The sequence below is a fragment of the Cyanistes caeruleus genome, chromosome 3 (assembly GCF_971803275.1).
Source record: "Cyanistes caeruleus chromosome 3, bCyaCae1.hap1.1, whole genome shotgun sequence".
NCBI lineage: Eukaryota > Metazoa > Chordata > Aves > Passeriformes > Paridae > Cyanistes > Cyanistes caeruleus.
In genome coordinates, this window is record NC_141703.1 from 15913142 (window position 1) to 15936191 (window position 23050).

General features: G+C 37.5%; 1 protein-coding gene across 5 annotated transcripts in view; it reads right to left on the reverse strand.

The window, feature by feature from the left end:
• The window catches only part of CDKL5 (cyclin dependent kinase like 5), a 157814-nt gene that overhangs the window by 71974 nt on the left and 62790 nt on the right, over positions 1-23050 (reverse strand). For all 5 annotated transcript variants that reach the window (XM_086879979.1, XM_086879978.1, XM_086879981.1 and 2 more), the window contains 2 exons: positions 9550-9765; positions 8991-9025 (listed from right to left, as the gene is read on the reverse strand). In XM_086879979.1, coding sequence (XP_086736105.1) covers positions 8991-9025; positions 9550-9613 — 99 coding nt within the window. In that variant the 5' untranslated portion in view covers positions 9614-9765. The remainder of the gene's footprint in view (positions 1-8990; positions 9026-9549; positions 9766-23050) is intronic.

Genomic DNA, 23050 nt, shown 5'->3' on the forward strand with positions numbered 1-23050 from the left:
ATGACACAACCAGATTGTAATCCAATATTCGGCCAAATTCATACTACTATGGATGTAGTCCTATCATTATCCATATGCTGCTCTCTCTCCCATATATTAATTTGCAGTAACTATGAATTCCCTTGCTTGCACCTCTATTTTCCTAACGATCCAAGACCCTACATAAGGTCTCTAAATCTCATCTATTCTAATTTCTTCTGCTACTGCTTCTAAGAAGTACTGTAGTCATGTTCCTAAACTTTAATTTTCAGCATAACATTTCCAACTTTTTGTAAGAAAAAATAGTTTTACAGATATCTTGCTTTGGGTGCTCATCACATCCACACTTAAAAGTAAGATTTCACTTACAAGGACCTTAAAATGAGATAGAGCTCTACAAGCTGTTTGCAATTAAGAGCCATTAAGGGCAGCCACAGAACACACTGCTGCAGGTCTGAATATGATTTCTGTATTATTACAAGTGTCATGATATATAATCCCTTTGCAGATGGAGCAACTACTAGGAGGCTTGTTTATTTACTGGCAATATTCCAAGCAAAGCTCTTATTTGTGGCATAAGCAGTAACCTTTCACTTAGGAACACCAGTACCCACAGTAAGAATTCATATAAAAGATTATGTAAAATACTATCAAAAATGCATACAGTTTCTTAAAAAAACAAAAGAAAAAGGGCAAAAGATGTCTGGTTTATCCAGAGCCATTAGTGTGACCAAGTGGAAGAAACTGTCTAAAAGAAATACACATCTGAAATACTGTGACTGCAACAAATTGCTTATCTTTGACTTAATTTAAATTGAAAACCATCAGTAATACATTTTACATATCCTTCCAAAGCAAGATGAATCACTCTTGTTATTTTTAACTCAGGCTTCTATGCTTCTTTCAACTACCTGCATTCCTGAAGTACAAGGGTGCTCCCCTGCTTGTCTCCCCTACCCTTCCTGTTTTCTTCTGCAGCATTAGGTGTCTCTGCACCCCAGCTCTGTACTGCATGAAATGTTATAATGGACAAGCCAACTTAAGCCATCCTCATTTGTGGAAATGAGAGCAAACACCCTCACACTGCACTGATTTAAACTGAACACATCTGAAAAAAAGAAAATTCTTAGTATCCCCTTCCACAGCAAGTTAATTTCTCCACCCTGAAAGCTCTGTTTCTTAGCTTTGCCCTTACATTTCTAAATATTAGCCATCAGGAGCAAAGGAGGGATGGAAATGAAATTTTTTGTACTGAATATCGTCCATATCTGAGCAGGGTCCATAACATGACAAGCACAAAAGAGGAGGTAAGGGAATGGAGGGAACAAGGGAACTTTCAAACACCAGTCTGGATTGTCAGAAAAGACTCAAAAGGAAACAACACAGCACAACTGCAGACATCAAAGCAGCATCATTCCACTGATATGGCTATAAAGTGATTGATGTTATTATTACCAAAAAACATTAACTTTCATAAAATCATAGAATATCATAGAATAAAAGGACCCACAAAGATCCTTGATTCCAACTCCTGTCCATGCACAGGACACCCCAGGAATCGCACCATGTGCCTGACAGCATTGTCAAATACCTCTGGAACTCTGTCAGGCTTGGAGCTGTGACCACTTCCATGGGAGCCTGTTCCAGTGCCTGGCCAGCCTCTGGGTGAAGAACCTTTTCCTGACACCCAACCTAAACCTCCCTTATCATTCCCTCCAGTAATTTAATGCATTTTAAAATGCATTCATGCCCACTTTGTTGAACCCTGGCCAGGCCCTCGTAAAGAAATTACTGTATGTGACTGATAAAGATAGCAAGGTTTTATATAAGATCAAATTAAATAAAACCCTGAAACAGAGCATATCTTAGCAACATACAGCAGAAGTAACAGACAGAAAACAATAAAAGCAATGAAAAACTACCTTACTTCATCCCCACATTCTACATAGCCCTACAAGCGTGAACCCAAATGTTTACTTTAGTTAATACCGGGACCCAGACTTTGAGGAAATTAGGACAACACCAAACAGAAATCTATATTTTTTCCCCAGTATTGTAGGCAAGTCATTTCAGCATCTGATAGTTTCCTGAAAATTAGTGTTTTAATGGTTTTTATTAATGAATGTATTATGAAAACCTCTAAAAATAACTGAAGAACGAGAGAGACTTGGGAATAAGATTTGAGGAAAAGAAATAAAAGGCAGCATTACTGTGATAAGGAGAATATTATAGCCCACCTTGGGGGTGAGAGGGGAGACTGAATTAGTAGTGGCCTGCTCAAGCTGTGGGAACTCAGCAAGTTCAGTTTCTGTGCTCCATTCTGCACAAGTATCTGATCTCTGGAGCACTAACAGTACCAACATGAATCTTCCACTTACTTGGATGTAAATCAGCACTTTGCTGACATCAATCTTATTTAAAACACATTAATATAATGCTATCTGATTGTCTGTTTCCCCCTGCCACAGGGAAGAGGTTCAGGTTCAGGTAAAGACAAATGTCACAATGCATCAATGAAAAATGAAAGCTTTATGAACTGTCAATACCACATTCATGTCTTCCCTGCATAGGAAGCAGTTATAGATGTTCATTGTCTGTCTCTTATACATATAGAAAGTATCTGAAGTGAATCAGCACAAACAAGCTTGCCTCTCACTGCTGCATTCGAGGGAATGCCATGGAAGTAGAGTTTGGAAGTCCACAAAACAAATACATCTAACATTTCAAAATACAATTCTGTAAGGAATTCAAAAGGTTATTCACTGTCTCATAGTGAATTTTAAGCAAGTGGTTATTGAAGAGTTACCATGACTTTCAGCACTACCACTTGCCTAACTTCCTCACATAATACTTGCATCTCAAACTTTTTTTCAAATGTCTCAACTTTGACTACTGCAAACACTTACTACTACTGGCAATCCCTATTTATCCATAAGGTCCAAAAAGCCTCGTATTTATTGTATGTGTTTCATACAAATTTTGGCACAGAAAACCAGCAGTGGTAAGATGCTTTAGCCCAAGGAACCACAGCATTAATGGAATAATCTTATATAGATAAACTGCCATTACTGAAAGAAAACAGTATGCTCCATAGAGATTTTACCCTGGCAACAATTAAAAGCAAAAATCTTGCCACAAAGCCAAACCAAATTTGATTAGATGAGAAAATTAGCATATTGTTTTTAATTACATACAAAAAAAAATCAGAAAAAAAAATAGGATGAGGGGAAAAAACACAGGCAGCAATCTGGTCTCATTTTGAGAACTCAGATTTTTCATTTATTCATCATTTAATTTCTCAATCAACCAAAGAGGAACTACTGTCAAATCAATCACATCCAAAGTGAAACAAAAAAGAGCTGTACCCATTTCAGTATGAAAGATAATACCATAAAAGTTAAACTGTAATGACTGTATTCTTCAGTCCAAGTATTTGATTTAACACATACAGGGGAGTTAATGAACCTTGAGAGCCAAATCTAAAGAAAGTTCATGAAAAAATACAACACACTGAAAAAAACCCGGAACTTTTACATACAAGTACACTTACCTTTTAATTTTGACACTAAAGGAGAACTCAACAACATAGAAATGGTTTGCAGATTTAAAGTGTGAAGGTGTTAATAACATCAGCAGACACAAGAGCTGGAAAAGGGATTCTAACATCCACCAGGGAAATTCAGAACTCTGTTTTTATGACAATATTATGACAAATTTTCTATGAGTATGAAGTTCTCATTTGCTCTATGAGAGCGGCATGACCAGGCTCCCAGTGCCTGTACAGAAAACTTCTGACAAAAGACCAGGAGGAACTAGGAATCAGTGCACAGCTCCAGAAATATGCATTTTATCTGAACTATCTGTCATCCTAGAGGATGAACCAACTCTTTAGGGCTACAGAAAATGTAGTGGAATAGCTTGCATGACTGGAGCTCTGCCACAGCAGAAACAGCTATTCTTCTGTTAAATATCCTAACAAGGTGAGGAGATCCTTGCAGAGGAGAGGGGTGCTTGATGCATGTACATTTGCTTTCAAACAGCTAAGACCAAAGTCAAAAATCATAAGTTTTGCTATGAGGGTTAGAAGTCAGGTTACATTAGGGGAATACCAGCTTCAAAGCACCTTATGAAGAGAGCAAAACAGATAAAGCCTTTTTAAGGAAAGTCTTACAATGAAGTCCAGTTTTCACAGAGGACTTGGAGCACTCCAGCATTTGCTGCAAGGGTAATGCAGCATGATGGAGACAATCAGATTTTTGGAAAATGGAGAAGGCAATTGCTTGACACTGATCAATCACCCAACAGGAATGTGAAGGCTGATGATAACCTCACAGGCAATGTGTATGCACCCTGACAGAAGACCACTGTACATGGAGGAATTAGTGATGCACATCAGAATTCACCTGAGGTGGCCCAGGCTCAGGAGCATGGACTGCAGGGCAAACTCAGCCAGGTCATTGTACCAGAGGAGCCTGCAAGCAGCTCCCACTCAGCATCTGAAGCTACACAACCTGTGTGGCCTTGCCTTTATCTAGGGATGTAGCAAGAAGGTCTCCTGAGAACATCCTTCTGTTTGACAACAGAATTGATTAGGAGATTTCTTTTAAAAGAATCCTGTAATAGATTGAATAATGAAAAGAGTAAAAAAACCTCTTCTTACAGACTGGTTTGCACAGTATGCTGCACTCAGATCAGAGGCCATTTTGATGCTGCACAACTGAAGATTCCCAGCATCTAAAGGGATCCCAGATCACCTGTTCCATTTTTATTTTATTATAGTGAAGTTAATACTCACTAAAGAAGCAGGACTTTAAATTACAATTTACAGAGTCTGAGTGCCTTTCTTATGGGCATTACAACAGACCAGCATCTCCACCATGACAGTGGAATTTAAGATTCTGAAAGACTTGAGAGAGGGACAATAGAAATACAACCCTAGTCTTTCAAAAGAACAGATTTCACCTTGTTCTAGTATCTGCTTAAAGACAGCCCTGAAGGGAAAAGGAGCTGATGAGGGCTGGTTGTTCTACAAGAATTACTTCCTCAGAGCACAGTGATGGCCAGGGAAAAGTTTTCACAAATTGGCCAGCATTGGTAAAAGAGGAATTCCTGATTCTGCTCAAACACAAACAAATAGTGTGAAGTGTGAAGAAGTGGGTTAGCTGTAGAAACAACAACAACAAAAAATTGGTTTCAAAGGGAAAACCGTGACCCTGCTGATCCGTAGGGGTTCTAGCAATAAAAGGCATTAAAAAAGCTGAGATACTCAAAAGAAATGTAACGATTCTGCTACATATGCATATTCACTATATTTTCTAATGAGTAAAATGTACCTTTCTTTAAGGGGTCAGCAAATATTTCTCTCATGTATTCTGAGGCAGACCAACAACTTATCAGAACACAATGCAAGATCATTACAGAAGGCTCAAATAAGACAAAACTAAATATTAGGCTAAGATGACATTGCCTGGAAGTATTAAACCTATTCCAGAGGTTATTCTTCATTATTCTTCAATGCACTGAAGTGTCAAATAATTTTAACTAACATTTCTTTTTGTTTGTTTTTAATATGGGAATTGAGTGGTGTTTATCTCCAAGGAAAAGGTCTAAAAATGCCTCATACTTTTAAGAGCCACCAACACCAGACACTATATACAAAATATATATCTAATATAAAATATATATCTAATAAAAAAGACAAAAAAACCATCTCATTAGGCAGAAGATGTTGAACATACAAGAACAACTGGCACCAAACTTCCAAATGATTAAACTCTATCCCCTCAGGCTCAAGGCCTCTGGTAACACACAAAGAAAGGAGGAGAAGTCAAGGAGATTTCATCCATTTCAACCATGCTTTTAGAGAAACTGCATCGCCACACACCTTCCTGCATACCTGCCTAGCCTACAAAACCACCATCAACCACCATCAACATACAAATATATGCATATAGACGTAGAATCATAGAATGTCCTGAGTTGGAAGGGACCCATAAGAATCACCAAAGTCCAACTCCTGGCCCTGCACATGACACCTCCAGAATCAGAGCATTTGCCTGAGAGCATTGTCCAAATTCTTCTCTCATGGTTTCATTCCTATGAACCCATCTTCCTCTCCAGCCTGGCTGTGTGGAGAGCTCTGTCTCATCCTAAGAAACAGCCCCTGTTTCTTATCATCATCTCCACCTAGACGGAGTCTCCACTTATCTCAGGCATCAAAGGATATATTCACCTCATTTCTACAAACTCTACTTGCAGCTGCAATTGTCAGTGCTCCTCCTATAAACACAGTTTATTATCTCACAGTCTAATATTTCCTTTTCATACTGGCTTTTGGCTTATTTTTTTTCTTTAGGCTTCTTTCTCCATGTGCCCATCTTTGGAGACCTCTAGCTTTACCACAGCATCTTCCTATCATATTATTGCCCAAAAAAACTCTGCATGAAGCAGCAAGACCCCTTTGTAAAGTAAAAGGGATACTGCTTTTATTTAATGGGCACACATTTGACAAACCTTAAACATTAGGAAAAGATTCTTTTCCTCAGCCATGATTTCTGACACTATTGAACTGTTGAAGTGGCTTTTCTTTTCAGAAAACAGCCAAAATCCAAATGAGCCAAGACAGCCTTTTTTAATAATTTGTAACTATCAAATGTATTGCCAGTATTTTCAAACACGATGCACTTCAGTGTACTTCCTTAGGAAGCATCATCTGACTAAATGAAAAAATAGGAAAAAGCTTTTCAGAACATTATCCCTGTTCTTTTTCAACATTATTTCTATTAGCTTAGAATCAGAAGAAACCCTCAGATAAACAAGTAATCTTTATGCACAAACCACAATTAGCAATGAAGAATTTGGGATAAAAACAGGCTGTATAATAACGTAAACACAGTCATTCCAGAGGAGCTACTTTAGCTTTTCTGGTAATGTTCCCTTAGCAAAGAAAAAACACAAATAATAATGACAAGGTATTTGTTCCTTATGCCATTCTCTCCTACTTAAATCTATATACACATGCCAGTGAAATGTACTGAGGTAAAAAGCTACATATTTACTGAAGCACTAGTGGATTATATGTTGGAAAATTGTTGCAATTAGGGGCTGGCTCCTCATTTCACACTAAGTTTACCCTCTCAACAATACAGTGGAGATATATTGATTTAAAATAGCTGGGAATTTGTTCCTGGTATATTACCACTATTTATAAACATTAATATAAACACTTCTGCATTCAAAAGTATGCCCACCAGCAGTGAAACAGTAAAAAGGAAACAACAAAACACCACCACCACCAACAAAAAGGCAAACAAAAAAATCCCAAACCATACATCCTTGCATTTCCAGATGTATTAAAATGTATTTGATCTTTGTTTTCCTATACAAGTAGGAAAGACCAGCATTTAACTTTCAGACAGTTAGATAGTTTGGATAATTCCTAAACTCATCTGCTCTCAGAGGCTAGGTGCAGTTTGTTTGAAGTGAGAATTATCAATCAGATGAAAACAGCAATATACATCACCTCTTCTTTAGATCTCCAAAAACTGGAAACCCCAGGTCTTAGTAAATCCACTTGCTAGAAGCTTAAAGAAATACCACTTGGTTTTAAACTTTTAGCACAGTTGTTTCCATTAAGATGAAGCTGTAGAAAAAAATTGGTGCAACTACCAAAAAATTTAGATTCTCAGGAAGGAAGCAGTCTTACACAGGCTGTTGGAGCACTCTCTTCTGCTAAAGAAAAGCCTTTCCTTTCTAGTTATCTGGTGTGCTGCAAGGTATTCTCATAGGAATCTGGACAACAGATTACCCTGCCAATATACCATACTTTCAGAGTACTGAACTCTTTTGCATGAGCATGAATAGACATGTACAGCTTAAATTTCACTCAGCAATGCAGGAAATCCTAGAAACTTCTTGAGTCTGGGTGAGGTTGATTTCCACAAAGAATAGAGCTGCCTAGTACAAACTGTATCATCACTACCCAGGTATTCTCACACTACTCAGCCTGAATTTTCATACCTATCTAAAAAGACCCAATTTCCCTAAGTTACTCCATTGACTGTTACACATCCCCAAGCCCAACAAGGCTTCAGCTTGAGAGAGGATCTTAAGTTCCAGGTTTTTTATCCTTTTTTTAAATCAGTACAACAGTGTAAGATATTCCAGACAGACTCATAGGGTGGGTGCAAAACCTTTCTGTGTACACACTAAAAGCCACCATAGGAACATAAACCCTCGGCATAGTCCTAACTTGCTCTAGAAAGAAGATATGAACTACATAAAAAGACTTTTATATATTCTTGGATCACTAGTTCTGTGATTCTGAAATGTTTTGCTTCAGAGAAGTTATTTTGTTTAATGACTACACTGCAGCTCCAAAGACAGAGAAATAGTTTGTGTCAGTTCTGCGATGATGAGCAGCAAGTTCAGGTACATCCAACTTAGCCACTAATTGAAATAGAGCAGACAGGTTGCCAGGCTTCATTTCTGTATCTAACAGTGTTCTTTATTTCCCTTTTAACTTCTTCTTTTTCCAAATTAAAATCAACAACCAAAAAAAAGTTGCTGCTTTCTAAGTGCTATTTGATCATTCTACAAATATCAAAATCCCTCATGGACTCCCCTTTGTCTCCCCTGCCCCTTCCAAGACAGCTAAGTGCTTATACAGCAGTATTTGGCAAATAATTTGGCATTCTAATTAAGACTGCTTGAGCATAAACTGTGTTCCAAAATATTTTTTGGTCTCTTTTCTTAAAAACTCTCTTAGTTGAAATTAATAAAACATTAGTAATATTTCAGAAAATATTAAACACAAATAATTGAGATTTAATACTAGACATAGCCATTTCCCCTGAAACTTGCAAATTAAGACTGCTATTAAGTAACTGACTGCAAGAAGAAGTCCACCCCAGATGCCATGTCTCATACATATTAACATGTTAGTTCTCATCAAAGGCATTGCTTCACTCAAACACCAACATTTCCCTCTGACTTTAAAGCAATTCACTTACCTTGTGTCTGCATTTAAGTACAACGCCATAGGCTCCTGAAACAAAGAAGATGAGAGATAAGCCATCTCAAAGCAAAAAAAAAAATTTAAAAGTGGCAAGGTTAAACAGAGTTCAGCAACCTCCTAACTACAGAAGTAACAATGTTCCCAGCATTATTATCCAGAACTTGCATATACAGGTACTAAATCGCTGTACACTGAAACAATTTCATAAAGATTGCTTAAAAGTAAATGGATTTTAAAACATTGAAATTATTTTTTAAAAAATACACTTGCAGGTAAGTTTGATAACTTGCATCTCCCCTAGTACCACTAATAAGAAATCAATACATTAAACTTTTAAAACAAAAAACAAAAAAACAACATAAAAAAAACCCCAAGCTACCACATAACTATTATATTTCTCTTCCCCTCCTTTCAGCTGACAAGGAAATTAGCAGAAGCTATAGATAATAAACACCTACAATAAAAATATTGCATTCGGTAGCTTATTATCATCAAGAGGACTAAGTAAAATATTTATAAAATTCTAATTATTCTTTTATTAAGATACTACTTACCTTCACCTACAACCCCAAGGATCTCAAATTTATTCATCACATTACCAATGTTAGGAATCTTCATCAAGACAAATTCCTCTTAAGGTGAGAGCCACAAAACATGGCACGAATGGGACTGTCTGAAGGTTTTGCAAAAGGCTCTTGGAAAAAAAAATTCCACCTTGATCAATCAGACTTCTCACACCTTGTTTTAATTTCTAGGCAATCAATAGCTTCCTGGGGAAAGAATAGAAAATAACATAATTAATACTTTGATTTATTTCAGTAAGAGAAAGCAATGGTATACAGGTATCACACCAGTATAGTCTAACAATTTTAACAGACAATTAATTTACTTCCACATTTTATGATCAGGAGAGCTTAGCAGCCAGTGTAATGGATGGAACCTATTGAGACCATACATCTGACACAACAGCTGCTCTTGTAATCCCATACACAGGATGTCTATTACAATAATAACTTACTGGCATAAAACAATTTTCTACAGAATGGAAGCAAACTAAAATGTTGAGAGGAACTACCTCAATAAGAAAAAATAAGCTTATAATTATTTATGGTATGCTTGGTGTATGCTGATAGCTAGGTATAAAAACAAATTTTGCTAAGTTAATTTCTTATTTATCCACTGTAATGATAAAAAGGATATAGCAGAAAGAACACTACATCAGAAAATAGCTTTCTACTACTCTTTTCTGTAATTATTAAAAAAAAATAAAAAGGAAATTAATTTGTTAGACTAGAAATGAGATTTAAAAATTACTTCCATTATCAGCTTATTTAAGAAATGTGATAAACAGAAATAAAATGTTTTCAAAGGGTTTTTTCCATGCTTGCTAAATACTGAAGTAATTTTTCAAAATAAGCAATTATACACTAGGTAAAGAACAAGGTTTTTGGCCTGTTTTAGGCTCACCACTTCAGTGTTATCCTATTAGAAGTTCAATAAACAAAACCCATCAAAGTTTGGTTTTACTAATTCAGACTGCATTTGCTCCCATAATATTAAAGGCATATATATCCCACATTCAGTACTGGGGAAAGAAAAACCCTAAAATGGTTTCACCATAAATTGGAAATATAACATCTTTACAGTTCAGTGATTCAAGGACAGAACTGCTCATGAAGTACAAGATAGCAGGATGGAAGTGAATACATTTAATTATGTGTAATGGGTGAGTGTGACCCAATAATGCTGGGTTCAGCTCACACAAAGGGGTCTCACTATAAACCAGGGCTGCTGGCCAAAAGCCCAGCGTTGGCCAGGTCACACACAACAAAAGGACAACCCAGGGGTAGAGGGGAATCACAACAACATTTTCTTCAGCAAGACACAGGCAGATCATGTGGGGAGGGGCTGTTATTTTAGAAGCAACTCCAGAGTTAACCAACCACAGTAATTTGAAAATAAAGCAGAGTTACAAATCAAAGGGATAGTTAGGGTTTTCTGGTTTGCTTTTGTTTTTTAGTAAAAGCTGTCCAGTCCTTTATTAATTATTTCAGTGTTTTAATTTACTGTTTTAATTAATCACTTTTTTTCTTCACTTCTGAATTGTACAAAATACTCTTTCCTCTCCCTTCCATATGTTCTCCTCCTATTTCATTTGGCATCTCCTTCTCACAAAAGCCTTTTTGCTGTTTGTCCAGACTTTCTGGTTACAGTAACGAACTAAAAAAAAAGAGGTCCTGGAAAAACAGGAGCATCTGCTCAGTCACACCATCAGCATAAGAACAGAGAACACTGAGCTGCTTCAGCTTTCTACTGAAACAGGCTGGTGCCAGGCACAGGGCGCAGCTGACTGTCCCCATGCTGCAGCTGAGTGACAGAAATACTGCTACACAGACCCTGAAACAACCATTAATGCCACCATAACGTAAGCAAGACACAACAAAACTGGTCAGCCAAGTTCAGAATAGCAGAATTACCTGCCAGAAAGAAAAAGTCAGAAAACATATATTGTTTTCTATTAGCACTATTCAGTAGTATCACCAAATCTGTTACTTCAGGCCCCAACATTATTCACTGACAAGTCCTTCCAGAAATTAGTTTGTGACAAATGGATTACTTATCTGCTAATTTTATCACTTTTATCATTTATTATACACTCTCATTCTGCCTTACAGCGTACATAATACTTCCCAGATATATCGTAAAACAGTGAAGAAACTTATGAGATAATGTACCAAAAACTCAAGAAGTTTAGATGCAGTTTCCTTTGTTGCTCATTCATAATTTTTAAATTTCTCTTGAAAAACTACTTGAAGCTATATAGGCCTGCAGCTTGTGATCCACAGCTTTTATTTTTTATTTTCAGTTCTCCAAGTTTATTCAGTATGAATTCTAGCTTTTTATTGGGAATAAAGGTTAGACTTGCAAGTAGCTCATCTTCCTTTCTGAAATCCCCCAGCTAGGGAGGTTGTGGATCCCCAGCCCCAGCAGTATGAAAGGCCAGGTCAGAAAAGGCTTTGAGCATCCTGTCCAGTGGGAGGTGTCCCTGACCAGGGCAGGGGGGTTGGGAGAAGATGATCTTTAAGGTCCCTTCTAACTCCTAACATTGTATGAAATTCATTACTATACATCTTCTCCCCGCTAATCACATACCAGCTTCCCTTTTCACTGAATTAGAAGATCCACAGAAAGCTGATCCCCTGATACCCCTGGATTCATGGCACCTAGAGAAGCATTTGCATGTAATTCCTTAAAGGTAAAAACCCTGTCAACTGACTGATGTTCACTCACCATTAGTGACACACTTCAACTGGCCCAAAGAAACACACAAACCAGCTTCCCTAATTCTCCCCAAAGTGCATCATGACTGACTGACATCACAAGTAACACAGATGCATACAGGGGGACTCCCAAAAGAAAACTGCACTGCAGAGACCCACCCCTTTTGCACTAGCTCCAGGCAGCTTTATGCCCCATTCTGCTGAGGCAGAAACTTCATGAGAACCTAATCTTGAAATGGAAAGGAAACCTCATGAAAGATGACTAGTGGGATGCAGCATTAGTACGGACTCATACCCAAACACTTTTTGTCACAACTCTTTTACCTTGAACTGGGCCATAATTTAAATATTAGTGATGTCAGACTAGGTAGAGCCATTTAATCTCTACACAAAATTTGTATGTTTGTTTGAGATCTTTGTCTTCAAAACCTGCTGAAAATTAAAATCAAGCTGCTAAAAATATTTTTTCAGTGGCATGTCCACTTTTTTTTGTTCTTCTGCTTTTCAAAATGCACTGCCCTTGTTAAGATTGTTTTGAAAATCACTTATTCTTGCAGGGAATCTGGTAACATGAACTCAAAAGTCCATGAATGACAGTCTTAAAAATATCAGAGTGAGTAACTGTGATAACAACAACAAGGAAAAACACCTAGAAGTTTTAAACAAAAAAGTAATCTTAACAAAGTTAACCATAGCAAGAACTACTTTATTCTCTGACTTAGTGAGGACAGGCTGGATTCTTTCAAGCTGAACACTGGAAAGCAAGGAAGACCTTAACTAATAACAAGGAAAACCTAATAGCTGCCACACTTTCATTCTTTACACTGAGTGCAACACTAGTTTGCTTTCCTAAGTTGGCTAGAATAACCCTTGCAGAAGTGGAAATAAGGCCATCGTTTACCTCTCAAAGGCTCTCACAGTAGGGACATAGCATTCTCCTAATATCTCTTTCTAAGGCAGCCAGATTCACAGCACTTCAACAATTTATGAATTAAGCCAGCAGATCTCTGAGATGTTCTCAACATTACCATGATGTTCTACAAAACACAGAGCCAACTCAGCAAAATGAAATGTCATGAGATGAACAAGAAAAAAATTAGTTTTATTTAATCGAGAAGTGTAACAGTGTGAGACTTTAACACAAATGTAACTGTTTTGCAATAGCACATCAGGCTTATATGTAAAACCAAGAAAACAGACAAACATTTTTTAAATGAGCATACAGAATACTACAGCATTATGGTACCTGATAATTTGAACTGAAATTAAAACACTGAGAAAAAACCCTAGCTATTTCACAACTCCTTTTCCCTTCAAGACCATTAAGAATTCTAGTGCATCATCCAAAAGCATCAGACTTAAACACTCTATGCAAAGCCTCAAATCATAAGTAGAAATGCTATTCTTTATTTCATAATCATCAATACCTGTGTGGAGAGGAGAAGCACTTTTTACATCGTTAGATTTTAACAGAGACAGTGAGAATTATGAAACACATGTATAGATGTTTGCCTTCACAAAATGTAGATAAATAAAACTGTTCTAGAAATACAGTTAAATTTGTAAATCTGTGTCTTGCATATCAAGTATTCAGTAAATTTCATTTGTCTTGACAGAAAGGACACAACCTGCATCCTGCTGAACTTAGTTTCAAACTTCTAATTGACTTCAAAGTCATCCATGAGCTTTTAAACAAACTTCTTCCCAGCAGATAATAGACCCCTCTTGCTCCTCTAAAACAAGAAGTAAACTTAATCTGTTTATTTATTTATTATGTTTACTCACCAAGAGAACACAACTAGGAATTTATAGAGGCTGGTTTACATTTTCCTCTGTGCTCTAACAAACCAGTGGGTCTGTACACAAATGTAAAGGACTTATACCATACCATCTGTCTTTGATGGTTATGCATTAATCCACACCCTGGCATGTCTTCTGTCAAACAAGGCACACAGATGAAAGAAGCATTAACCACTTCTGTTTGCAATGATGCATCATTCAGCACCTTTATACATGGAGCTCTTATTCATTGGGGTTTTCCAGGAAAAATTTAGAGTTACAAGCACACAATTCAGTGTTATTGCAGTATTAACAACTGACAGGGTAAAGAAAACAGCTGGGATTTTTTTCTGGATTTATTGATCCAAAGGAACAAGTCAGGATTATTATGAAGAATTACTGACCAGGAATGAAAAATTCAGTACATGAGAAGCTGTAAAGAGGAAGCTAGCAGTAACATTCTGACTTAAGGAATGAAGAGAAAAATAATACAATCATACTGCAAGTGACATTGTACCAGTCTCACTCCTTAATTTGGAAAAAAGCTACCACTTTATTTTTCCATTTTACAGAGGGACAGTAGTCCTTCTAAATGAGACAAGATTCTGGAGAAAGAGCTGTCAAGACTTCACAATATGAAGAAATCCACAACGAGGAAGTTGAAAAAAAAAGCTGTAGAGATAAAAAGCAACAAGAACTTAACAATTCTAGCAACTCATTTTTCATACTCTAAGCTTCAATCTATCCTCCTCTGCTCATAAGAAAAAATTAGGAATGAAAGGAGCAGCTGGTGAAAATAAATACAAAATTCAGAAAATTGTCAAACTTTAACAAATTATGTAAAAGCAAAACACCAAGGTTCCTTGCACAGGCTCACAGATTTTAAAATTCAGCCCCAGAAAGCTTTTCTAGACACTGCTAATAACAGCATTGGACCCTGATTTCACTGTCACTGGTTTTTGGAGAATTTGCTTGGGATTTTTGGGTTTTGGGTTTTTTAATAGCTGTTGATATACTGAAACCTGCAAGTGCACCTGAATGATTACACATCAAGGGAAGGCATCATCACGTAACTGAACTAAAGGCAGCAGATCTCCATGGCCACAGGACCAGGAGTGCATGGGAGAAGAACAAAGTTCCCATCCCGCAGCAAGCAAACGACTAGAAAAAGGGTGAATCAGTTCCCAACTATTAAAAGATACCTGTTTGGTTAAATTCCTAAAGGAAAACTGAGCTTGAAGGCCAGGGCAGAAATAATGATTTGGTTTGTTTTATCTTGTACTGTGAGTGCTCTTCCTTCTGCATCCAAGTACAGACTCAAAACTAAATTCAGCTCATCCTGGATATATGAACTAAATTCACTTCTCTGAGTTAAAACACAGGATTCATGATCTTCCCTAACAGCTGTGGCCAACTCAAAAAGAGTGGGTGCTTAGCAGGATGCTTCTAAGACCATACTGACAAATAAGCAGACTGATTATGAAAGCACTGAGCACAAAAGCAGCTCCCATGAGTCATAACAGGAGGACAGGAAAGACAATTTTGCTTCCATTTTAGTCTTGCTCTCCAGTAAGAACCTTAACAAGTAAGTCTATTGTGGGTGTGACAGCTTCTTACGCAGTTGGTGCCGGTCCTTGTGCATGCTGGGTGGGCTTCACTGTACCTGTGGCAGCTCTGAAGATAAATCATCAGTGTGCACAGGGTAACACTCAACAGCAACCTGTGAAATCCAAAGCCTTTGCTGTTTCTTCTGGCACAAGGCACCTGACAGTTTACACTTTCATTTCTATCCAATACAAGTGCCCAGCATTTGTAGTCGAAGTTAAAGCACACTTTGGCTCAGTGATATATTCTTAGGCAAAGAGGGGGAATTTTTTATTTTTAGATAATAGAAGGTTTTATTTTGTAACAGAATAGCTTGCTGTGAAAGAAGAAAAATTTATTTTTCTGACACAATATTTGTAATGGTCTCCTTGGAAGTTGGTTTTTGATTTTAATCTTTTCTTCTCTCTTTTCAGAATACCAGTCTCCAATAATATCCTATATTCATTTGTCATGTTGCCTATGATTTAGTCCCATATTATTTTTGACAATCTGCCATGGACTTTGAATCATCAATATAATATTACAGACATTTTTTCATCTTTAGGAGTACTCAAAAAAACCTGCTATTTTCAGCTACACATCAGGACTCACTTTATGGCTTAATTCCAATGTTTAAATAAACATACTTAAGAATAAGAAGGAAGGGGAAAAAAAAAAAAAAGACACGAGGGCAGAGGGCATTCCTGTCCATGAAAAGTACACTTTATTCTCTTGAAGGGGATGTGCTAGAAGCAGCCAGTCAGCTGAAGGTCTGCTCTGAAGTCTGAGCTCAGCAGGGTAGCTGTGGGAAGAATGGGTCTCCCGAGTGTGTCCATCACGCTCCCTGGTCCCTGGCATCCTCTGGCACCGCCAGGTTCCTCTGCACAAGGGCAGCAGCCCCCGAGAGCCCTGCAGAGCTGCACTACCATGCTGGCAGCAGACAAAACAACAGATGCAGAAGACCTGGCCACCTCAGGAAAAGTCCTCTGATGCATTCTTAACTGGATCAGCCACTGAATCTTTCATACGTGCACACACAAAGCATGCTGGTGATTGAGTGAGACTGAAATTCTTCTAATCTGACAAAGTTTCCCCCTCCTTCCAACCCAGTTTTGTCTTCATTGTTCTAAAAATAACTCCCATTCACATTCTAAAAGTCAGATGTTCCTCTATGCACTGTATTTGGCTGAGATGGATCTTTCTCATAAGAGCACAGAAAACTAAAGGTGAATAAAAAGTATTTATAAATAGCAAACTAATGCTGAAACTAAATTCTGTGGGCATTCCAGTGCAGATCAAAACAACTGCAATGACTACTCTTCTTGTAATCTTCAAGTATATAATTAAACACAGATGAGTGGTTCACTATCTGAACCGAATAGAAAAAAAAAACAAAAACAAAAAAACAAGAAACCCTTTTTTCCTTGAAAAGGTCATACCAAATACATAGAACAAACAAAAGTATGAGAGGAGAGCTCCTCAAAACTTAGTTACTAAAGTTTTAAATTTAGTAAACTAAATTAATAATAAAATAACATACATACTAATGAATAGAACTATATTCTAATTACACTATAAAATTATATTATCATTACTTCTTCATGCATTTTCCAAGCAAATAATTAGAAACATTTTATTTAAATAATATGATTTACTTTATACAAAATTAACCCTGAAAAGAATGCCATCAAAAGTGTTTAAAAAAGGAGCCACTCAACAACTAATGGTCCTAATATCCAAAGACAGGTCATTTCAAGAATAAATTCATATTAGTATGCAAAAGCACATGTGCAGGAGCACATTTAAAGAAACAACTCAAAGATTTATCATAGGGTCTTCTGTCACTAAAAGTCATAAGAAGTGATTAAACCACGTGGTGGACAAATGGTGTACAATGGGGTTTTGTGGGGAAGTGCTGAAGGACTTTGTAATAATTTTAAGTTTGATTTATTTTTTAATTAGAAAAAGACTCTCTAATTCCACCAATCTCAAAGTGTTAAAAAAAAAAACTTGAAGAAATGAAAATCTATAGAAACATCTCTCCATATGAAGTTTCACCTGAATTTGCAGATATTGCTAAAATTTCAAAGTGTGAAACTCTATTACAAGGCACTTGCTCCAATTTTACCAGCTAGGAATTTAACCAAGTATGATTAGTACTAAAAGTGTATCAATGTGCTCATTTTACACTTCATAGCAGGGGCTTTTTTAAGATGTCTATTATCAGAGTAACTGAATGCTAATCATGTTTAAATTCAAGGTGAGTTTTGCTATGCTTTCTAGTTGAAAAAAAACATCCCCATTAAACTTACAGAAGTGAATAAATCAATTAAGTAAAACCCAAGTCAAGAAGACTAATCTCCAAAGTGGCTCAGACTGCATTAAGAGGTTATGACCATCACAATAAGATGAAGTTCAATTAAAAAAGATCCACATTCCAGATGACTAAGTGAAAAAAACCCCAAGCAACTAACAATTCCCCTAAGTTAAGATTATTTGTTAATTGTTAACTGTTATTAATGTAACAATTTGCTAACATAAGCTTCCTTGAAGCAGAGGATAAAAGCTCAGAGCATTCTGGAATGCCTCACCACAGAAACAGCGGAAGCAACATATCATGTACTGAAGAAAGTCTGAGGGAGGGATCTGAACATTAAACTAAAAACTCAAAGTTTGTCTTCAGTGCAAATCCACTGCAGAGAAAGTACAGCAGAGTGTTGACTTGTGCTGTCATGACAGATGTCCTCATGCTGAGCCACCTAGAACACCTTCAGGTAGGGGAACTTCAGCTTGCTAAATTACTGCAAACATTTTTGCAAGATCTATTAAGGCGACCAACTCAATCTGTAATACGTGCAAGCGATTTTCCAGTAGAGGGAAAAAAAAAAAAAAAGTAAAGTAAGAAAAGCACAAATTTAATTTGGTGATCCCATCCAAAAGCATCAGAAAAATAAATACTCATTATACTATTTCTCTCCTGTCCAACTGAGGACAAAGGTAAGGCTGGATGCAGCCAGAGAGTTGTGGTCAATGGCTCCACCTTCCAGCTGGAAGTTGGTGATGAGTGGTGCTCCTAAGGGCTCTGACCTGAGTCCAGTGCACTATAATACCTTTATCAGTGACACAGTGAGATTGAGTGCACCTCAGCATATTTACAGATGACATGAAGCTGAGTGGTACAGCTGACACAAGGGAAGGACAAGATGGCACCCAGAGGGATCAGACCCAGAGGGAAAAACTTGAGGAGCCAGCCATGAGAACCTCAAAAGGTCCAACGAGCCCCAGTGCAAGTGCTCCATCTGGGTCAGGGCAAACCCAGATATGAGTAGAGGACTGTGAGAAGAAGTCACTGAGAGCAGCCCTGTAGAGAAGGACTTGGGGGTTCCTGTGGATGAAAAGCCAGACATGAGCCAACAGTGTGCACCCAGGCACACTGGGCTGCAGCAAAAGCAGCCCAGCCTGCAGGTGGAGAGAGGAGATTCTGCCACTCTAGTCTGCCTCCTGAGACTCCAGCTGTGCTGCTGTGCAGGTCTGGGGTGCTCAGCACAAGAGAAACGTGAAGACAGTAGAGCAGGTACGGAGGAGGCGACACACGAAGACGGTCAGAGGGCTGGAGCACGTTTCCTACAGACAAGCTGAGAGCTGGGGGTGTTCAGTTTTGAAGAGACCCTGGGGAGACAGGGTGGGAACAAGACAATAACTGAGGTCCCTTCCAACCCCAGCCCTTTGTGATGCTCTGAGCAGGTGAGTAAACAGAGTGACTTTGGTGACAGTGGACAGCCAAGGTCAACCCCTCACAGATTCCTAATTGTAAAGACACAATCATGACGATGTTGTTGTCTTTTCCTCTCCTGATTTTTTCAACTGTTAGTTGCATTCTTAAGTCTTGTCTTTAACTAGATGTTAAGTTCTTTGATGAGGAAACTTTTTGCAATGTTGAAGGCCTCTGGTGGTGCAATAAAATAACGAAGATTTAATGTTTGAAACCATGCTACGGTTATGGCTCTTTGCATGAACAGCATTGCTGTGGAAAAATATGAGTCTTAAGATAAATTAAAGTCTTACCAGAAAACTCGGGAAAAAGCTTCAAAAAAACTAGGAGGCAACTTGATTCATCTCTGGAAACAGGATGTGATATTTTTTTTTTAAATAATAAACAATGTTACTTCAACACCAGCTGCCATAATCACTTCTAAAAAATTAATGAAGTAATAGCTCCTGTTCCAATTTCAGCCTAGTGGTTTCCATTTTGTAGTTAAAAGAAAAAAAAAAGGAAAATATTTTAAATCTCTTATAACACGGAAACTACCCTCAGAATCAAAAGTACAAACATTTAGACTAACTTTCTTAATCCAAATGTAGTCTGTACTTGCTCAATACCTTCACTGACCACCATCAATACATTGGTAAAACATTCATATCCAATGAACTCTGCTTAACTAGTATTTTTGTCCACACTATTAATCTGAAAAAAATGTCTCTGAAGTAAATATAGGCGTTTACTACTGAATGCATGAACTATCTCAAAAAAAGAAAAAAAGAAAAAGGTAAAAGAATATTATTTATAATTTAGTCACTATAATCTAAAGAGAAGAATCATCCAGATTAGAAGTTTAGGTATCAATGCAAAAATATTTAAACAAAAATAGGAAATGGCAGATACATGGCCTTTGTCCCACAGAGAACGGCAAGCCAAGCAGAGCCATCTCCTGCTATGCTTCTTGCATGAGAGATTCCCATGACAGCAAAAGCATGTCTGGATATGTAAGTGACCCAAAAGAGGACCTGAAAAACAGGTCCTGAGAAAAAGGAGATGCATCTAAACAGTAAATAATGTTGGCAGACCTAGTAGAAGAAAGGTAATAAAAAACCCTCATAATCCTGATTTTCATCCTTCATGTGTTTTTCTATCCTTTGAGTCTAACAAGTTTAGTTATGGAGAGTGGAGGGTGGAAGAAAGAGAAGGGAAAAAAGAGGGAAGGCAATGCTCCTGGCAAAGGGCAAGAAGGGTGGGTGAGGGAGGAAGAGAAGGTAAACTACTCCACAGAGTCATGGGAGAAGACAGTAAAAGGCTGGCATATGGAGAAGTTCAGAAATGAAAGAAGAAAACAAAATTCTAAAGACAAGATGCTTCAGGCATGAGCAGCGAGTTCATTATGATATTTGAGATTTTTCATAGTTTATAAAAAAATACAGACATGCAGCATCTAAAAGTCAATATTTGCATAACTGACTTTCTTGTTTCTTATATATCTAGTTATTTCTTGTACAAACAGGCTTCTAATATTCAGGGAAATAAAAGTAATTTGGGAGATATGAATGCAGAAGTCTACACCCAGAAAAATACTGTCATTTACTTCCTGCAAAAGAAAAGTACAAACTACTAAGACAATGAGGGTTGGCAACAACATAGGGCATACCATGCATGTCTCAGAGAGTTAAAGAGAACTTCCCAAAGTTCAGTTATACTACTGACAAAGGCTGCTAGGGAGATGCTGAGGTGAAAGACTGAATCAAAGATGAAACAGCTGTCTTTTGCTTGCAAGTAAGCTGGACAAAACCATATACATATATGGACAGGCTTAAACATTGGTCATCAAGGATCTAGATGGATGCATATGAAGACGTTTCCTCACCCATCAGAGGCAGCAATCACAGAGCAGCAGCACACTGAGCCCAGGCCTAACCTAGCACATCCAACCAAAGCAGCCAGTGCTCAGCAGGCAGGGAGACAACATGCAAGATTACAGCTTAAACCACAGCATATGATTTCCTTCCACTAGTGCTCTCTTTGTAACCTAGGCACTAATGTGCCTTTGTAACATTAAAGAATGATCATCACCTTCCTGTGGAATACAGATAGAATGGCTGATATGCTATTTGCTCAGACAAAAAGTCAGAAATAGTTCTTGCAATCTCTTTTGGATTATACCACTTCCTTTATTTCTGAAGCCACAAGTTTAACATTTAGGCCTTTTTGTGGTGCTAGATACGCATTTTATGTTCCCCTCCACTAATATGTCAACAAGCCCAACCAAACATAACCCACCAGAACACCAATTTACAGAGCTGAACACCTACTGCTGGAGAGAGATTTTTCTAATATATAGGAGTCATCCCTCAAATAGCCACAATGAAGAGAGCTAAAAAACAAACAAATAATGTAAAGAGTGTCCATTGTGAGCTGAAATTTCAAATATGGATGTTAAATTAATTTCACAGTCTATTTGAATCCATTTCTCAACTGATTAAAATACTTTATAGTTTAGAATAACTCTATTTCTCTGCTTGCACGGTCTGATATTTTTAAAAACCAAAATACTTCCAAAATAATTTGCGCAACATTTTACAACAAAATGCAGCTCAAGTACTTTTTCCCACTGCAAGGTATTTACTAGACTGCAGTAATTCTCTTAACACTTTTAAAGCTTGAAACACACCTTCTGTTGAATGCTATGAGTCAGTTTTAATGACAGTGTTATGTTCTATTGCTCTGTAGCTTATGCAAGAGAATGAATTTGCATTAAGTACCCAACTTTAGAAGCCACCTTCTCTTCTCCTTTGTTAATACTGAACAAAGGTAAAATAAAAGGCTATATTCTCTGCCTGCTTTCTTATTGTTTTAAAAGAAGAAATCTAGTTAGCTGCCTGTAATGTAAAATGGACATAACATTTGTTATTGTCCCTCTATGAATATGGGGGGGAGTTATGGAGGGGGGGTGTTCTTGCTGTTTGGGGTTTTTTTCCGGAGCCAGAATACAGAAAAAAAGAGTAACATTTAGTAAATATAGTAAAATTTCAGAACTTTAAACTACTTTTTCTGCACAAAAACTAACACTTAACTTCTGAAGAAGGAGAATAAAACAGTCTAAAATGCTAACTGAAGGCAGAGGAAAAAATGAGGGAGCAAAAAGACTCACTACTTTCAGTAGAGTGGGGGTGTGCAATACCTTCGTCTTCTTCAAGAAATTCAGCAAGAAAAAAGTTGTAACACATCTCTTTCCACCATGGGTCTTTGATTCCAGACAATGGTCCAGTTTTATTATGCTTTTCTTCCATGTGCTTTGTCCTCTACTTTAAAATTCCCCAACTCCTCATCACCACCCCCCACCACATTACGTTGGGGTATTTCAGGGAAGTTCTTTGTTCTTTTTGGTTCTCCAAACAGGATTACACTTCCTCACCTCAACAAAATGAGGGTTTGACCAATTTTGCCAGAGATAAGACTGGCAAATTTTTAACTGGTTCTCATGCAAACTGATGCCCAAAATTCCTCACAAATACCCCCCCACTACACAGGCATACAAGGTCAAATATTTTTTCTTATCTCTGCAGATTATATATGCACACACACACAGGGAAATGTTCTTATGCATGCACGTACTTCTAATGACAGGGGACAAAGTCCTTC